Raw genomic sequence first — 15,757 nt, 5'->3', positions numbered from 1 at the left:
CATTTTTTAATTATATTATAAATGTAGGCTACTATATTAGCCTCTATGAGCCTGTTTATTGCCTATTTGTTTAACGTCAAGATCAAAAGAGACCAGTGGGACTTCCCCGCCGCCCGCCCCGCCCTGACACCGATGTCACGGTTTCCGACTCGACCATTAACGCAGAGAGCGGAGGCGTTCATTACGAGAGCACATATGTGAGACGCACCTGTTTCTCTTCCCAGGTCGTCTGATTCTGCGGACAGGGAGAGGGACGGAGGACGCTTCAGACTAACACAAATATGATTCATCTTCATCATTTAAGGCGCCAAGCGATGCGATTTGTTTTCATTTCTATCTGCCTTGCGGATTTTCTACTCGCCCAGAATTCACCGACGCTTGGATCCCCAAATAATCCACGACTTCTGAGCAAAGGTAACGTGTCACTGATTCACCGCCGTGTCACAGGATGTCAAATCAGTGTAGATCTTTAGAAATGTGAGTAACAGACCTAATCCTGTTTTTAAAATCCCCTGTAAGCCAGCTAAGAGTAAGATCTAGCTCAGCTGAGATATAACCCAACTTTACGTTTCCCATTTAGATATCATCAGTGGTGTATTTGAATACCAAGTCCATCAGAACCACAGCGTGTTCTTCTATGACTCGGATGAGATGTATGTCGGAGGGACAGATTTTGTGCTGAAACTTGAGGGGGATCACTTTCATATTATAAAGGTGGGTGTTTCTGAACCTTTGAATTGATCTTTTATGATTTATTTTATTTTATTTTGTTATTTTATTTTATTTTTCACCTGCAATACTTGTATTTGCATGTGCACCCTTTGTGTAATGACTTATTGGTGTTGACAGTTTGTGGTGCAGCTGAGGTCATAAATAGATGCTCTACTGTAACAGATGGCCAGACCCATTGTTGTAGCAGGATTCTGAGTGGCCACTGACAGATTTGGCTTTTTAAAACCAGCCACAACATGTAGCCTTAAGTCAGGAGGCACTGCTAATCAGCTGCTGGTGATAAACAAACCAGGCTCTGTTGTTCATGTGGCAACAGACCCTGATGATGTGTGGAAGGTTCCATAATATAATAATCCAGAAAAGTCAGATGACACAATTTGTGTCAAGCAGGCTGCAAGAATTAGAGCTAAGTGGTTCTGACCATAAGACAGATAAATATCTTTATTTTTCACTAATACTATGTAAGAAGAAGACTTAAGAGATTTTTAGTATATCTAAGAAAGAAACCTAAGATGGGTTTCTTTGTTTTTATCTTATCATTTTTGGCCAGAGCTTTAAGTGATGTTTTGAAATGTTAATGTTAATAATTTTCTGTGAAAACTTTGTCCACTAATATGTCCTCCTGCAGAAATTCCCTCTGCCAACCCTGGAACAACAACAGTGCCAAGAGGTCGGTTAGTAGAGAATGATGATTTCTGTGATCAGAAATTATTTCTTTTAAAAGAAAAAAAAACAGTTGTGTGTGATGAATTGGCAATAACTACAGCTTCTGTATTTGTAGGGCCGTTGTAAATATGTTATCACTGTGATTGAGAAGTTTCAAGACAGCCTGTTTGTCTGCGGAACAAATGGACACAAACCGCAGTGTTGGAAGCTTGTGAGTGTTCCCATACATCATTGAATATGTTACACTCAAAGTTGAGTTGAAATGAAAAAAAATGCCTTAAATAGGTGTACATATTGTGTAACAACATATGCTGGAAGAACATGTTGCGTGGTTACAGCAGCGAGTATCAACCAATAATATCATATCAATCTGCACCTTGGACTGATACTGCCGCTATTGTGGCTATTTAATTTTACCAGCTACAGCAGGGCAAAGTTGATTAAAGCATGTTTTTTTTAATAGCAAAGCAGCTGTTGCTCCCATTAAACTTTAATTAGCACCCCGTCTGCGATTTCAGTAGGGTGTTCGGTGGCTTGTGTTGGGATATTTTTCCATCACAACCAACTGTGATAACGGTCTGTCCACTTTCTGTGGTTCTACAGTCTTCTTCAGCGAAGAACCAGTCTCACGATCTAGTGGAGACTTATGAGGGGACGGGCATCTCTCCATTCGTTTACACCCATAACTCCATATCCCTCACAGCAGGTATGTTGATTCCAGTTTCCTGCATGTTTGTGAAGACTTCACAATGTGCACTTGGGGCCCCAGACTTATGTCAACTCATGAGTGGCTGCCGAGTTGGCAAACCGCTGCACATTCACAGAAATACACTCAATAATTAAACATCCTCGCTCGTTTCCATGTGCTCTCTGCATTTTTCAGAGGGCGATCTATATTCGGCTGCGCCTTTGGATACTGATGGAAGCTCATTACAATTCAGAAGGAAAGCTGGCAGCAGAACTAATGTCTGGATGTATGACAACTGGGTCTCAGGTGGGTGAAAAACTGGAGTCAGTTTGTAATGTGGTGAGAATTTGAAAATTCCCCCACAAACAGGGAAGACGAGCAAGATCTTCATCTTGCAAATTAAAAACCTGATAAGTATCAGTTTGTCTTAAAATGCTCATAAAGGTTTGTCCACTCCTCAGTTCCCTGTAATTATCTTTTTGTTTTGGCATCGCATTCCAAGCTTGTTCATCAAACACTGTCTGCTTACTGTAGGCTTACTGTAAACTGTGAGGCCCTTTGGTAAACATGCCATCCTCTCACAGAGCCCACATTCATCTCTGCGTCTTGGGTGAAGCGGAGGGAAGACCCTGACAACGAGAAAATCTATATGTTTTTCCGTGAAAAGAACTCCGATCGAAACCCGGAGGCTGACCCCTGGATATCGAGAGTTGCCAGAGTTTGTAAGGTATGGACAGTCCACGCAGCTCTCATCTTACTGGACCGCTACAGCATATTCTCCTGAAACCTCATCAGTCCTGTTTATAGTATTGATATATTAAACAAGATTTGGCACTGAAAGTATCATTCCACCAATTCATAATTCAGCCTGCTTTAAAACTAAGAATGTGAAATATTGATGAGGCCATGTAATATGATCAAAAGCACCATTTAGAAGGCCGACTAAATGGTAGAGGCAGGAGAAGTAATTGATTCCGTAATGCATCGCAATGCTTTGTTGAACGATTTTGCATCGATGCAAAAGTCTATAATGAATTATTAATCCTTTAATTGTTTTTTTTAATAAAGAAAATATTATTATTTATTTATTTTGGGCAATCTTTCCACATTTTATATAAGTAATGTAGGGCATCAACTGTATCATACAAATAGGTATTGGTTGGAAAGATTTACAGGAAAAATTCTCATTATATTTCAGTCCAAAATAGAGATGCATCGAGAATGGTTTAATAGTGGAATCGTGAGGTGACTGAAGATTCCCACTCTTACTAAATGGACCTTGAGTTGAGATTATTTCTATCTAATCTCTTATTATTTGACCTGTTACTCCCAACGTAAAGGATGAACTTTCAGACCATCATTTTACACATGAATGGTAACAGATCAACAGTCTACATGCTCTCATTAGATGTATAATGTAATACATACATGAATACATTTTGTATCATGTGCTCACACACTGTTACATTCATTTTCGCTGAATTGACATAGAGTTTTTGAACACTGTGTCTCCAACGGTAAGCCTTCCTGTATTTTCCAGACAAAAGGCCACCAACGGTCAAACCTGCTGTTTAACAGTCGGCCTTTCATCTCTGTTTGAGATTTCATCTCTGTTTGATGTTGGACAAAAGGTTGACATCTGCCATTATTTACAGTAGTTTTATGACCTATTGATTCGCTTATATTGCAAAAACCAAAGAGAAATGGCAATATACAGTAGTTGGCAGAGGGATAGCAGTGCTAGTGTTTGACAAAGGAGATAAACACAATTAATGCAGCGCTGTAATGAATTAGGCTTCTTCTTCTCTCTCCATTAACTAACCTGGCAAGGTCTTATCGTGGTGTAATACATTCTATTCATCAATCTTTTAATTTGTGTGCACATCTAGACTTGCTCTAAATGTCATTAGGTGTTTTGTTCCTGGCATCATGGTCCATGTAACACCGGTATCAAATAACACTGAGTTCTATCAATTTCAGTTTGCAGGAAAAGGGAAAGGGCACCTCCCTGATGTAATTTATTGCTGTCATTTTTGCAGGTAGATGAAGGGGGATCGAAACGATTTTTCCAGAACATGTGGACGTCTTTCCTCAAGGCCCGGCTTGTCTGCGGTTTTCCAGAGGAGTCGCTGTACTTCAACCGCCTCCAAGACATTTACGTGATGCACGCTGAGGACTGGCACAACACCAGAGTCTATGCCCTTTTCACGCTGTTCACAAACCGCTGGTTAGACACTTTCCCTTCCTTGCAACTATGCAACAACATGAGCAACACGCTGACAGGGTAACACAGAGTAACTCTCGCTACAAGTTGAAAGCTCAGTGTTTTTCCACCCATGGAGACAATTCTAACCCTGGCCTCTCCCTCTCTCTCTATATATATATATATATAATCCTGGATCTTTGAATAGAAAAAAAATCAATCTGCTCAGACCAGTCCATATGATTAGTGTTTCATTCCCTACTACTTTTTGTCTCACAAAGGGATGCTCCAGCAATTTAGTATTGCACTTCTAGAAAGTTGGCTGACTCACAAAAGACACATATTTATATAAGGGTGGTCAAAACGGATGGATGGATGGATGGAGGGGCGTTGTCAGATACACAAAGTTGTTCCATTTTGTGAGTACCACACCCAATTTGGCCAATCTAGAAGTTCCTCAGTTCTCCTGTGCCCCAGGCCAATAAGGGTTTTCTTCTGCTCATCATGACCCACCACTAATATACAGTGAGCAACGGTATATTAAAGCTTACCTAATTTATCGTGTCGCTCTTCTAGGAACTCCACAGCAGTGTGCGTCTATTCAATAGGAATGATTGAAGAAATCTTTGACAATTCATCTTTCAAGGGCTACAACAAAGAGATTCCCAAACCAAGACCAGGAACGGTAACCATTTGTTTGTGTTGCTATGTTGCTGTGTAGAACACTTCCACTGAGGGTTTTATCTTTGTTTCCAACCCTCTTATTCTCATTACATAAAAGGGTGGGGACATGGAAAATGTGTGTCTGTATTATTTATCCACATCAAATGTGGTTCAGTTCAGTCTATTTGAGTTCAACCCTGAAGTTGAGGAACTAAACACCCCACAGACAGAGAAATGTCAGGATTTCCTCTTGTAGTTTACTGAGCCAGTGAGTAATTGACTCATCTTGTAAGTAAAACCCCATGCCTTCCATCTATTCAGTTTATAGCTTGAGCAAATGCTTTACATCTGTTTTGTATAGATTAAGATGTTAGAGTTGTTTAACCTGAGTGCCATACAAACATTCAGTTTACGTTCCCATTTCCTACAGTATACAACTTTGTGTCCACATCTCTTCCAGTGTGTAAAAAACAGCAAGAACCTGGCACCGGACACCATCAATTTGGTGAAGGATCACCCAGAAATGACCGACTGGGTTCACTCCATGCATTACACAGCTCCATTTTATATAAGCAGCAACAACTACACCAAGATAGCTGTGGACCGAGTGCAGGCAGCGGACGGGCGCATGTATAACGTTCTGCTCTTGGCGACTGGTATGTTTGGGTGTGCGCTCCTCCTGGTCTTCCGCACCTTGTTAAGCTATGAATGTCTTGTGTGTTTTCCTGTTGATGTGGCTCGTAATCATGCATTGTCTGCAATCTCTACAATGAACAATGGGCTAAAAATACAGTATGACTCTAAAAATAACGCCACTACAATTTGCTGTTTGTGTGCTGTCCCAACAGATTCTGGAAAGATCCATAAGGTTTTAGAGTCTGGGTCAAAACCTTTCCTCATCTCTGAGACGCAACTCTCCAGCAATTCAACCATACAATCCATGAAGCTTGACTTCAAAAAGGTATTTCAAATGCCATTTTAAATTTCATGCATTGTGCATGGAAATGTTGCCAGTTGTGTTTTTGTCAGCTTGTCACCCATTGATGAAATTTGATTGCTCACAAGTTTATATTTTATGTAGATGCACTAATGAATATTATTATATTAACTGAATGGAATGGCTGTGTGAAAGGGTTCACTTTTAGTAATACAGATTCCCTCAGCTCTACGGTGTATTTGAATGTGTTTCAGCTAACTGTTTTGGTTTGACGGTCCGGAGCTTCATTGTCTTAGTTCAGTCCTACAGCTCTAATCAACCAAAAGCTCTAAAAAACACCTGTATGCAAGATCATACAGCAGACAGACAAAGTTAACAACTAGTGGAGCATTTAATAGCAGAAAAAAAAATCATCAAGATGTGGTGGAGACCAAAACAGAGCTAAAAGGTTAAACAAGCAACTAGTTTCAGATAAAAAGGTCTGAAAACCACCTGTACTCTACCTTCCCAACATCATATAGCAGACAAAGTTAACAACTATTGGAGCTTTTTATAGCAGAAATCCTTTCTATCACGATGTGGTGGAGACCAAAACAGAGCTAAAAGGATTGGAATATGGGACTTGCAGGAAAGCAACTCCAAATGCTAATGTTGCTTCATGTCTGCTGGCTGTGTAAGAAGCAAATGATTTGCTAGCATGGTCGCTATGGCAACTTTATATGGTGATAATATTTCCGTGTTGTGTTTACAATCTATTAATGCAGGTTTAAAGTGAAATTCTGTTTCTGTCTTGTTACCTTTGCTCAGAAAAAGTTAGTGGTGGGTTTTTCGGAGAAAATTTACATCTTGGACCTCCAGAGGTGTCAGGAGTACAACAAGTCCTGTGCAGATTGTGTTCTGGCCCGCGACCCATACTGTGCCTGGACGGAGTTTGGATGCACCCCGACTGTCCCGTAAGTGTGGACAGTATTCATACCAAGAATCAGTCAACAAAGTGTATTCTACTGAATATCACCTTTCTGCCAAATATAAGAATAAATGTTGATGCAAAGATAAGAGAAGCATCTCACTCACTCAAAATGTGCTTGTTGGAACATGTGCTATGTTTCTATTTTCAGTGACGGCATTCAGAATATCATTAATGGCAACAAAAGTGTATGTCCTAAATCAGCAGAAGGTAACTAATGACGAGACTGCCATTCAAACATGCCTGCTGCCGACGACTCAAAAACGTCACATCTCTTTTTTCTTTTCTTTTTATTCTTGTAGAACAAACGCAAGTAAACCGGAGCAGACGGGAGACGGCTTCACAATCACCGGTGGATTCGCCGACAGCTCACTCGGTCCCCTTGGGTGTCCCCTTCTATTTGTCCTGTCCTATTGACTCTTACCACGCTGTCTACACCTGGGAGCATGCAGACCGCAACAGCCCTTGTCTCCAAATGCAGTCTAACTGCCTGCACCTCATCCCCCGCATGACACAGGAGAACTACGGTGGCTACAAGTGTGTTTCCAATGAGAAGGACTACACCAAAGTGGTGATAGCGTATCATCTTACGGAGCAAATTATTCCAGATACAAAGGAGAACACATACGAAATAAATTTAAAAACAAATGCTGCATCGGCTGCTGTGCCGCAGACGATATGGATCACCCTTGGGCTGGCTTTGTTGGCGATTTTCAGATAGGGCGTTCACAAATGACTCTTTAAACTTCACATTCCTTCCTCTTTGAAAGGTTTTTCAGTTGTTCTAGACCTCATGTTTGAAAATGTAGCATAAACATCCTCAGGCTCTTTGTCCTTGCTGCCCAAATTGTGCCTAAAGCGGTTTGTTTGGATTAGCTGATGATCTCTCAACCACCTCAGCATCCTTCATGAATTACTGCAACACTTCATTGAGTGAGTACATCTCTTTTTAAGACAAGGGAAAATGTGTAAAAAAGTAATCTGAAGGAATTGCTTTTAATAAGGGCCCACTCCAAAGGATAGCACACATTTTTTGAAATGTGTTCGTGAGTGAAAAAGCCAAAGGCAGCTCGGGGCACAGGACGTAGGTGTGGTGTTGTGGGAGTGAGTGCACATGAGGCCAGCTCTTTGGTCTGGTAGAGGTTAGACAAATGTGACGTTCCTGTGTTTATTGGCTTTGTAGTTGACCCCAGCACTGCTGAAAGATTATACATGTCAGAGGGTGTAGGGAAGGGTGGAGACAGCCGGGGATCGTTTGCTGAATTTCCTTGTTTTGTTCCACTTTCCCACACTTGTTGTAACAGCCAGCGTTCACGGAGGCGTTTGTTTGAAAATGTGCAATGAAAATATATTTTTCTGCAGCGCAGACAATGTGTGACTTCTAAAATAATAGGCACCTTGTTAAGTTTGCACATCGACTCTAAGAATTAAGCATTAAAATACAGAAACACATCAACATTAGCTGCAGTGTGAGCAACGGATATATTAGTCCCACATTTCACTTGACGTAGAACAGAAAGGAGATGGTTGTTGAAGGGGATCGTTTTGATACAGTGTGCACACGTCTGTCATTGAAGTTTTCTATAAGCTACTTTTCTAGTCAGTTATTTATATTAAAGGCAGACTATGTAACTTTTGTCAAACTGCAGCCACAAGTGCTAATTATGCAATAAATGTTAATTAAAACAAATAAAAAGTCAGAGAACCAGCGGCGTTACGTCTATTGAAGAGCAATATCTGGCTAAAGGGTTCTCACATATGCGACCGATCAGACCACGTGTGATTGCTTATGGATGACATTTTTCATTTGTAAAATGAAGACCTCCTTTCAAAAGTTACATAGTCTGAATTTAAACAGGAATTGTTGTTTTAAATGTGCAATATGTGTCCATAACATTTCAAAAATAGTATATTTTTGCATAGCTTGAAAAACTACCTGATGAATGTAATTGAATATTAATGATTTCCTGCTCATTCAAATTAAAAAAAGAATGGACCTGACATTGTTTCTCTCTTAGATCCACTCTTAGGTGGTTTCAAGAAAGCAGTTTATCAGACGTGACGCTCAGTAAACTCTGTGCAGCTTGATTAGAGTGCCGGCAACAACTAAGTATCTTTAATTTAATCTGTTTTATTCCTGGATCTAAAGTCTCAACCCTGCTAATGACAGCAAAGTGAGTACATCTTGTTTGTACAGGGAAAATTAATCACAACTACGCCGTATCTCTTTTGCCATCGCCCTTCATCAGCCTGGTTGGAAATCCAGCATTTTTGTCAGATTTTTCTTTTAGATTAAGTAATTGTAGTTTAAACGTTTCTTGAGAATTATCTTGCTTTTCAGTCATGTCAAATCTCAAAGTAGAATCTGAATCACACCATCTAAGTGGCACATTATAATCTGATTTATTTATTTTCAGATACTTTGAAACACAAATAAACTGCTGTGATTTTTGTGTAAATGAGGTAAGAACAAAAATGAGCGAGCACACTCATCTAGGCGTGTTAGCTCTCTGGTTTGTGACCAAACCCTGCTGTCATGATGTTGGGTGTCACCCTCAGTTTAGGAAAAAACATGTTTCCTTTCAACACAACAATGACTTCACATGGTATATGAAAATGCGTGGTATTGGGCTCCACCAAAACCACACGTGATGTCAGTTGTTTTCAGCTGTTTTGTTTTCCCGGCAGTGTTTCTAACCACAGCATGACGACAGATGAATATTGAAGATCACAGAGTCTCAGGTTTAAACCGGGGCTAATTCAGTCTAGACCATGTCTGCTCAAACTGGAGGCAACCTTGTATTTGGCCTCATACTGTACAGCTGAGCTACTTTAAGAAGCACTTTGAGTTTTCAACATCATCAACATCTTTCAACATCTCTTTACTGCCAGCAGCTCTTAATCTGGACGGCGCCACACTGCAGTCTCAGCTGTGAGATACGGTGGCTGTGAGCTTCTGGTGTCGCCTTGATATGAGCCCGAGAGGACCTGGATCCCCAGAGGTCTTGGGCGACAATTTACAGCTCTGTTTACTTCGGTGCCTCAGGAAAAGGGAAGTCTGCTGGAAGACTGCCAAAGTAAAAGACAAAAACAAACAAAATGTTTTTTTTTTCCCAAGTAAGGAAACCAGCCTCACCATTGGGGCTGGAACCCCTCCCTGTGGATTAAAGATAAACTGTTCATAACAAAGCACATAGACATTATGCAAAAATATGTTTACGATGTTAGTGCAATAATTATGCAACAACAGCAGATACATCCTGAAATGTTTACTATCTCAGCCATAACTAAGGCAACAAAATACCACACCCATATATGTGGTGCTCTCAAAACCACGTGGTCAGAGAACAGCTAACACCCTTAGGATCTTAAATTGAATCTGTCTTTTTCTTGTGTCTAAACTCACACCCCTAATGATATTAATGTGTACTGGAATGTGCATTATGTGTATGAATCTGGATTCCAGGCCACTTACAGATTTGTTGAGAATGTATACAGATTCTGTCTGTATAGGCATTCTCCAGCAGAGGTCACTGTTGTTTTACAAGACTGACTATCAAGCCCCAAACACGTATCTAAAATGTACCCTCCTGTTCAATTGCAATATGAGGCTTCAGCAGCTGAGTTAAACAAATGAAATGAGTATCTTTCAGATTTACCAGACGACACTTGGCGTGTGTGGTTTCTAGAATAACAGAAATATCGCAATATTATCACACAATGCGCAGTCAATTATGGTCCTATGAAACGTGTCATAGAGCGACAGTAGGCTACAACATCAGCGGATCTAAATAATAAAATAAAAAAAGAATAAATTGCATATTTGAAATCGTTATGGCCATGTTTTTTTTTTTTTAAACTGACAGAGTGTAATTACTGCAGTACACCAGACGATGGCAGTGTTTGAACAGGAAACAAGACCCGAACTCTTAAATAAAATATTTGTGACTCAAAATGTTCATTTAAAAATAATAAACTTAAAGCCATATAGGCGAACACACTTATTTAAAATAAAGCAGCAGATTAGCTACATAAATTATGGACTACATGAGCACAGCGGAGATTATTTCCACACATTTGTGATTTCCCATAGAGAGGTTTCTAATTTATTAGCTTTCTGTAGCACTTCCGGTCGTAACATCTACTAAAGAGCAACAAATCAATTCTGCATAACATTTCATAGCATGATGAAATGCTATCGGGCATATTTAATGTAACTCAAGGGTCTTTTCTATTATTGGACTCTACTGAATTCAGCCTTGTCTCTTTGTCTGTTTATTTGTTTGTTTGTTGTTGGGGTTTTATATTAAAGACATAATCTCATAATGAAGCAGTGAGGAAAACTGTGTCTCTCTTTCATTTAAAACCCTTCAAACTCTTGTCTGAGTCCTTTAATTAAAGACAATAGGCTTCAGCCAAACCGAATGAGGTCAAAGATTAGGCTTGAGACGGGGTCATAAATTAAACATCGGCTCCTAAATTATGAATTTTCTTTGAGGGTGGAGGACCCGGAGCTTCTGTATCTTTAATAGAGAGAGAGAGAGAGAGAGAGATGGGAGAGGCTGCGCGCTCACGCATCCCTTTCTCGCTTCGTGGCGTCGGGAACGCGCATTGGATCGCACACTGCGCTGGAGAGGAAAAAAGCGCCTTCGGACCTCAGCAGCGACTCACCGGGAAAAATGTTCCCTCCGCCGCCCTTCATCACTACAGCCGTCGACGTTTGTAAAAGTCATGTGAAAGGATCCGCAACATTTGAGGACTCGAGGTTTTTCGACCATTAAACTTGGTTACGAGGATTTGTAAACTCCAGGAAGTGATAAATAAGACACAGGAATCGAAGTTAAAATTGGACAGGTAAGACGATTGGTTAATGGGACAATTACAGTTGGAGGTAAAAGATGGAAAAAGAAAATCTAAGCTGAGGTGGACACATCGTCTTGTAGGTTCATTGCAGCCTGACTGTGAGGAATCACAAGGGCATACTCAGGAGTGCAAAACGCTGTTAACTGGCACTTTAGATAATGCAATTTAATTATTGCTAAAAGTGAAATGTTTGTTTTTTTTTTTATGAACTGCAACATTTTGTCCGTGCAGGATTTTTGGGGAAGCGTTGAGATCAGGAGAGACCTGACCATGACACTTCTGCTTATATGCATTTATGACGTGCACGGATGTCCAAAAATTGTCCATTTTGTGCAGTGCTGTGGTTAAAGTGCGTGTGAAAAAACGTTGCATGTGATGCTTTCAGTCAGATTGACGGCAGCTGTATTTTTCTTCCACTTCCTTTAGTTTTGATGAGTTTGCAGAGTGGATATGAGATGTAGGCTAAATGTGTCCACTGTGCATTCCCGCTGGCTTAATGGTCATAATGGATGTTATCTGAATGTCTGGTAAAAAAAAAAAAAAAAATTGACCTTCGACTAATGTCTGATAATTGATGCTTGCAGGTGCAGAAAATGGCGAGACCGCTCCTGCAGCTCCTTGTCTTGTGGACTACTGTGGTTGGCATTGTGCAGTGCTGTCCAGAGCTCTGCAGCTGCCAGGACAAATTTGCCCACCAGTTTGCTGACTGTGCTTACAAAGACCTGCTGGTGGTCCCCTCGGGTCTCCCGTCCAATGTCACCACCGTGAGCCTTTCTGCCAATAAGATCAAATTACTGAAAAGTAAAAGCTTCATCAATATCACACAGGTCACCTCCCTCTGGCTGGCCCACAATGAGATCGTTACCATAGAAACGGACAGCTTGGCCCCCCTGATCCAGCTGCGCAACCTGGACATCAGCTACAACAAAATAGTGAACTTTCCATGGGAGGATCTGCACAACCTCACAGCCCTGCAGCTCCTGAAAATGAACAACAATGAGATGGTGATGCTGCCGAAGGACGCCTTTTCCACTCTGGGCGACCTGAGGTCGCTGCGCATCAACAACAACAAGTTCGCCACTATCGTGCAGGGCACCTTCACTGCTCTCTCCTCCATGTCCCACCTGCAGATTTTTAACAACCCCTTCACATGCTCCTGTAGCCTAGAATGGCTGAGGGATTGGATCATGACAACGAAGATTTCAGTCCCCGAGCCAAAGACAATTCTATGCGAGAGCCCTGAACACCTGAAGGGGACAATGGTTTCATTGATGCCCAAGCTGGACTGTAAGGCCCCCACTGTCACAATCACCTACCAGCCCGATATCGAGAACACGGAGGTCGAGGAGGGATTCACGGTCATCTTAAATTGTGAGGCAATAGGGAGCCCCGCACCGCAGGTCAGCTGGGAGGTGACCGCAGGAAATCAGAATTACCTGTTCCCATTACCCTCCACTGGAGAGATAAACGATGTCCCAATTAATGATAAAACAACCAACAATCGATTTCTCGTCTTTAGGAACGGCACTCTCATCATCCCTCGGATGAGTAAAAAGGAAGATGGCAATTACAGCTGCTCTGCGGTGAACGACTTTGGAAAGGTGGAGAGCAGCGTTAAAGTGGCTATGGCAGTCACCCAAAAGCACGCCGGCGAGTCAAAGCCCGATTCTACGGTGGATAAGATCCGTCCATCTGTTAAAAAGCCCTCCGAGACCAAGTTCAACAAATACAGCGTGATCAACTGGACCAAGCCGGATGAAAGGCCGAAGGGCAGCCCTAAAGGGTCATCAGACAAAAGCGGGCAGGACACTAGCGGTTCAAAGGACCCCACCTTCGCGAGCAAGTGCGGCGTGAGGGAAAGCAGCGAATACGTCTCCAACCATGCCTTCAACCTGAGCTTGGATGACCTGAAGCAGTACACGTTTGATTTCGGTGTTATTGCTTTAGAGGTGTCGGAGACGGAGGCCAAAGTGCAGCTGAATCCGCTGCAGCTCCCCAGCAGCAAATCTAACCTTCATCTGAGTCACGCGGAAAACATGGAGACGGTGAACAAAGAGGCCTTCGGTCTGTACCAGTCTTCATCCAGCAAAACCACCCTGGACATGCTCTACCTCTGTGTGGATACAGGAAATGGTCACTCCATGGTTCAGTGGTCCCATATAGAGGAGGGGGTCAATGCCTACCGCTTCCATGGTTTACAGCCCGGCACTAATTACACACTGTGTCTCACCTATGGCGGGCAGGACTGCCAAGTCCAGGTAGTTTTCACAACCAGGAAGAAGATCCCCTCCCTGCTGATCATCGTGGTCGTCAGCATTTTCCTCCTGGGTCTGGCCACGGTGCCTTTGCTGGGGGCCACCTGCTGCCATTTGTTATACAAGTACCAAGGCAAGACCTACAAGCTGATCATGAAAGCCCAGAATCCGGATCAGATGGAGAAACAGATGACTGGAGAATTTGATCGCAGGACGTCTTTTGTGGAGTCAGAGAAAACCCTGGACCCCAGCGAGTTGGGCGAGGGGGAGGGAGAGGCCGAGGGGGAGGAAGGAGACGGAGAGGGGGAGGCCGAGGGGAGCGTGGCGACAGAGTCTATCCCCGGATCCTCGTCCAAAACCAACCAGGAGGACTTTGAAGTGGGCTCAGAGTACAGTGACAGGTTACCGCTGGGAGCAGAGGCAGTCAACATCTCGGAGGAGATCAACGGCAACTACAAGCAGCCAAGCCGCTGAGGTCCGCGGACGTCCGCCAGTATCCTACCGCAACATATTTTACTTTAAAGTAGCCTACATTCAACTCGCCCACCATTACTCCACGTCAACAACGATGGCTTCTCATACAAAAAAAAAAAGGTGGATCTTTTATTATTTTTTATATATATATAAATATACCTCTGATAATAGTCCGTCAATCACTTGAGATTGTGAATTGGTTCATGTGACGTTTGTAGTCTACTGTAAGGTTAAAACAAGCAACATGCACAACACAAGCACAGATTAATACCGTTTATAATAAGACCTCAAAAGTGAGAAGAAAAAGCGGCAAAATGTTTCCTTTTCTGCAGGACACACACAGGTGGGCACGAGCGCGCGGTGCGCAAACGGCGACGCGCAGAGCTCGCCGGAGTATCGCGTTAACGAAGGCAAAAACAATAATTTAATCACAATTTGGAGAGCATACAAACAAACAAAGTGCCATATGTGTTATGCACAAATAAATAAAGTGACATCAGGGACCAATTGCTCTTTATAAGCTGCGCGCGACTCACGCCGGACCGGTACCATCTCCTCAGGTGTCGCCACTTGTTTCGTCCACGCGCAGATTGAGGTGTTTTTCATGAAATGCTGCGCGCGTGCAGATGTTTGGCGTCAGTGCTGGCTGACCTGCCTGCTGTCCTGCGAGTCCAAAAAAAGGAGACATTTCACTCTCGACCGTATTGTGCTTGACGGGAGATCCGAGGTTATTTACCAACAACATGTTGTTTGACGTCATGTGAAGGCTTTAAAAATCAAATATATGCGACTTTAATCAACGGGTGTTTGCTATACTCTCGCTTTTTACAATGATCGTGTCTCTGGCATGTCACACGTGTTTCCTTGTGTGCTTTTATTAGTGTAGTCTAGAAGGATTAGAGATGTAGATGTTGCTGTCAACCTGTGATGTAAAGCCATGTGCATTGAATTTAATCTTTTTTTGTACGACGCTACGTTTCTATGAAGCCTCAACAAAAGGCGCCGAGTGTCCGGCGGCTTCACTGTCTTGTAATTGGATGAATATAGTGATTTTTTTTATTTGTGAACTGTTGTGAAACGAAATGAAAACAAAAACCGTGATTTTTCGAGATTTTTTTATATCATTTTATGTACGTGTAAATTAATAAAACATGAAACTACACATTTTCTGGATTTGTCTTTGACCTTACGCATTGAGATGATTGAGGAAAAATATTTTCCAAGTGTATCTGAAATCATAATACAAAAAAAAAAAAAAAAAAAAAATCCCTTGATGCCGCCAGTTTGTTTGAAATCGCTTCAGATTTCA

At 42.0% G+C, this 15,757-nt stretch overlaps 3 protein-coding genes across 3 annotated transcripts in view; 2 read left to right on the top strand and 1 right to left on the bottom strand.

Annotated features, from left to right (window-relative positions):
- Positions 1 to 15,610, top strand: part of islr2 (immunoglobulin superfamily containing leucine-rich repeat 2) — a 38,755-nt gene extending 23,145 nt beyond the window's left edge. Inside the window, exons 2-3 of the mRNA XM_084018099.1 lie at positions 11,655 to 11,710; positions 12,304 to 15,610. Coding sequence (XP_083874225.1) covers positions 12,313 to 14,448 — 2,136 coding nt within the window. The 5' untranslated portion in view covers positions 11,655 to 11,710; positions 12,304 to 12,312 and the 3' untranslated portion in view covers positions 14,449 to 15,610. The remainder of the gene's footprint in view (positions 1 to 11,654; positions 11,711 to 12,303) is intronic.
- The window catches only part of commd4 (COMM domain containing 4), a 61,236-nt gene that overhangs the window by 3,947 nt on the left and 41,532 nt on the right, over positions 1 to 15,757 (bottom strand). The gene's annotated exons all lie outside the window — the stretch shown is intronic.
- Positions 210 to 8,857, top strand: sema7a (semaphorin 7A (JohnMiltonHagen blood group)). Its single transcript, XM_084018100.1, has 14 exons — positions 210 to 414; positions 581 to 714; positions 1,361 to 1,402; positions 1,514 to 1,609; positions 2,002 to 2,104; positions 2,282 to 2,392; positions 2,671 to 2,813; positions 4,126 to 4,313; positions 4,866 to 4,974; positions 5,413 to 5,608; positions 5,801 to 5,913; positions 6,697 to 6,842; positions 7,008 to 7,066; positions 7,159 to 8,857. The coding sequence occupies exons 1-14, from the start codon at positions 282 to 284 to the stop codon at positions 7,575 to 7,577; spliced, it is 1,992 nt and encodes a 663-aa protein (XP_083874226.1). The 5' UTR covers positions 210 to 281; the 3' UTR covers positions 7,578 to 8,857.

Source organism: Eutrigla gurnardus (genome assembly GCF_963514095.1).
Source record: "Eutrigla gurnardus genome assembly, chromosome: 9".
Lineage (NCBI taxonomy): Eukaryota > Metazoa > Chordata > Actinopteri > Perciformes > Triglidae > Eutrigla > Eutrigla gurnardus.
This window is presented reverse-complemented; position numbering and strand designations above follow the sequence as displayed.

Excerpts from the sequence above, each read along its gene's own strand:
- sema7a (XM_084018100.1), top strand. The coding sequence starts at position 282 with ATGATTCATCTTCATCATTTAAGGCGCCAAGCGATGCGATTTGTTTTC. Across the intron at positions 415-580 it reads TCCACGACTTCTGAGCAAAG|ATATCATCAGTGGTGTATTT; the intron begins GTAACGTGTCAC and ends TTTCCCATTTAG. Across the intron at positions 7,067-7,158 it reads ATGTCCTAAATCAGCAGAAG|AACAAACGCAAGTAAACCGG; the intron begins GTAACTAATGAC and ends TTATTCTTGTAG.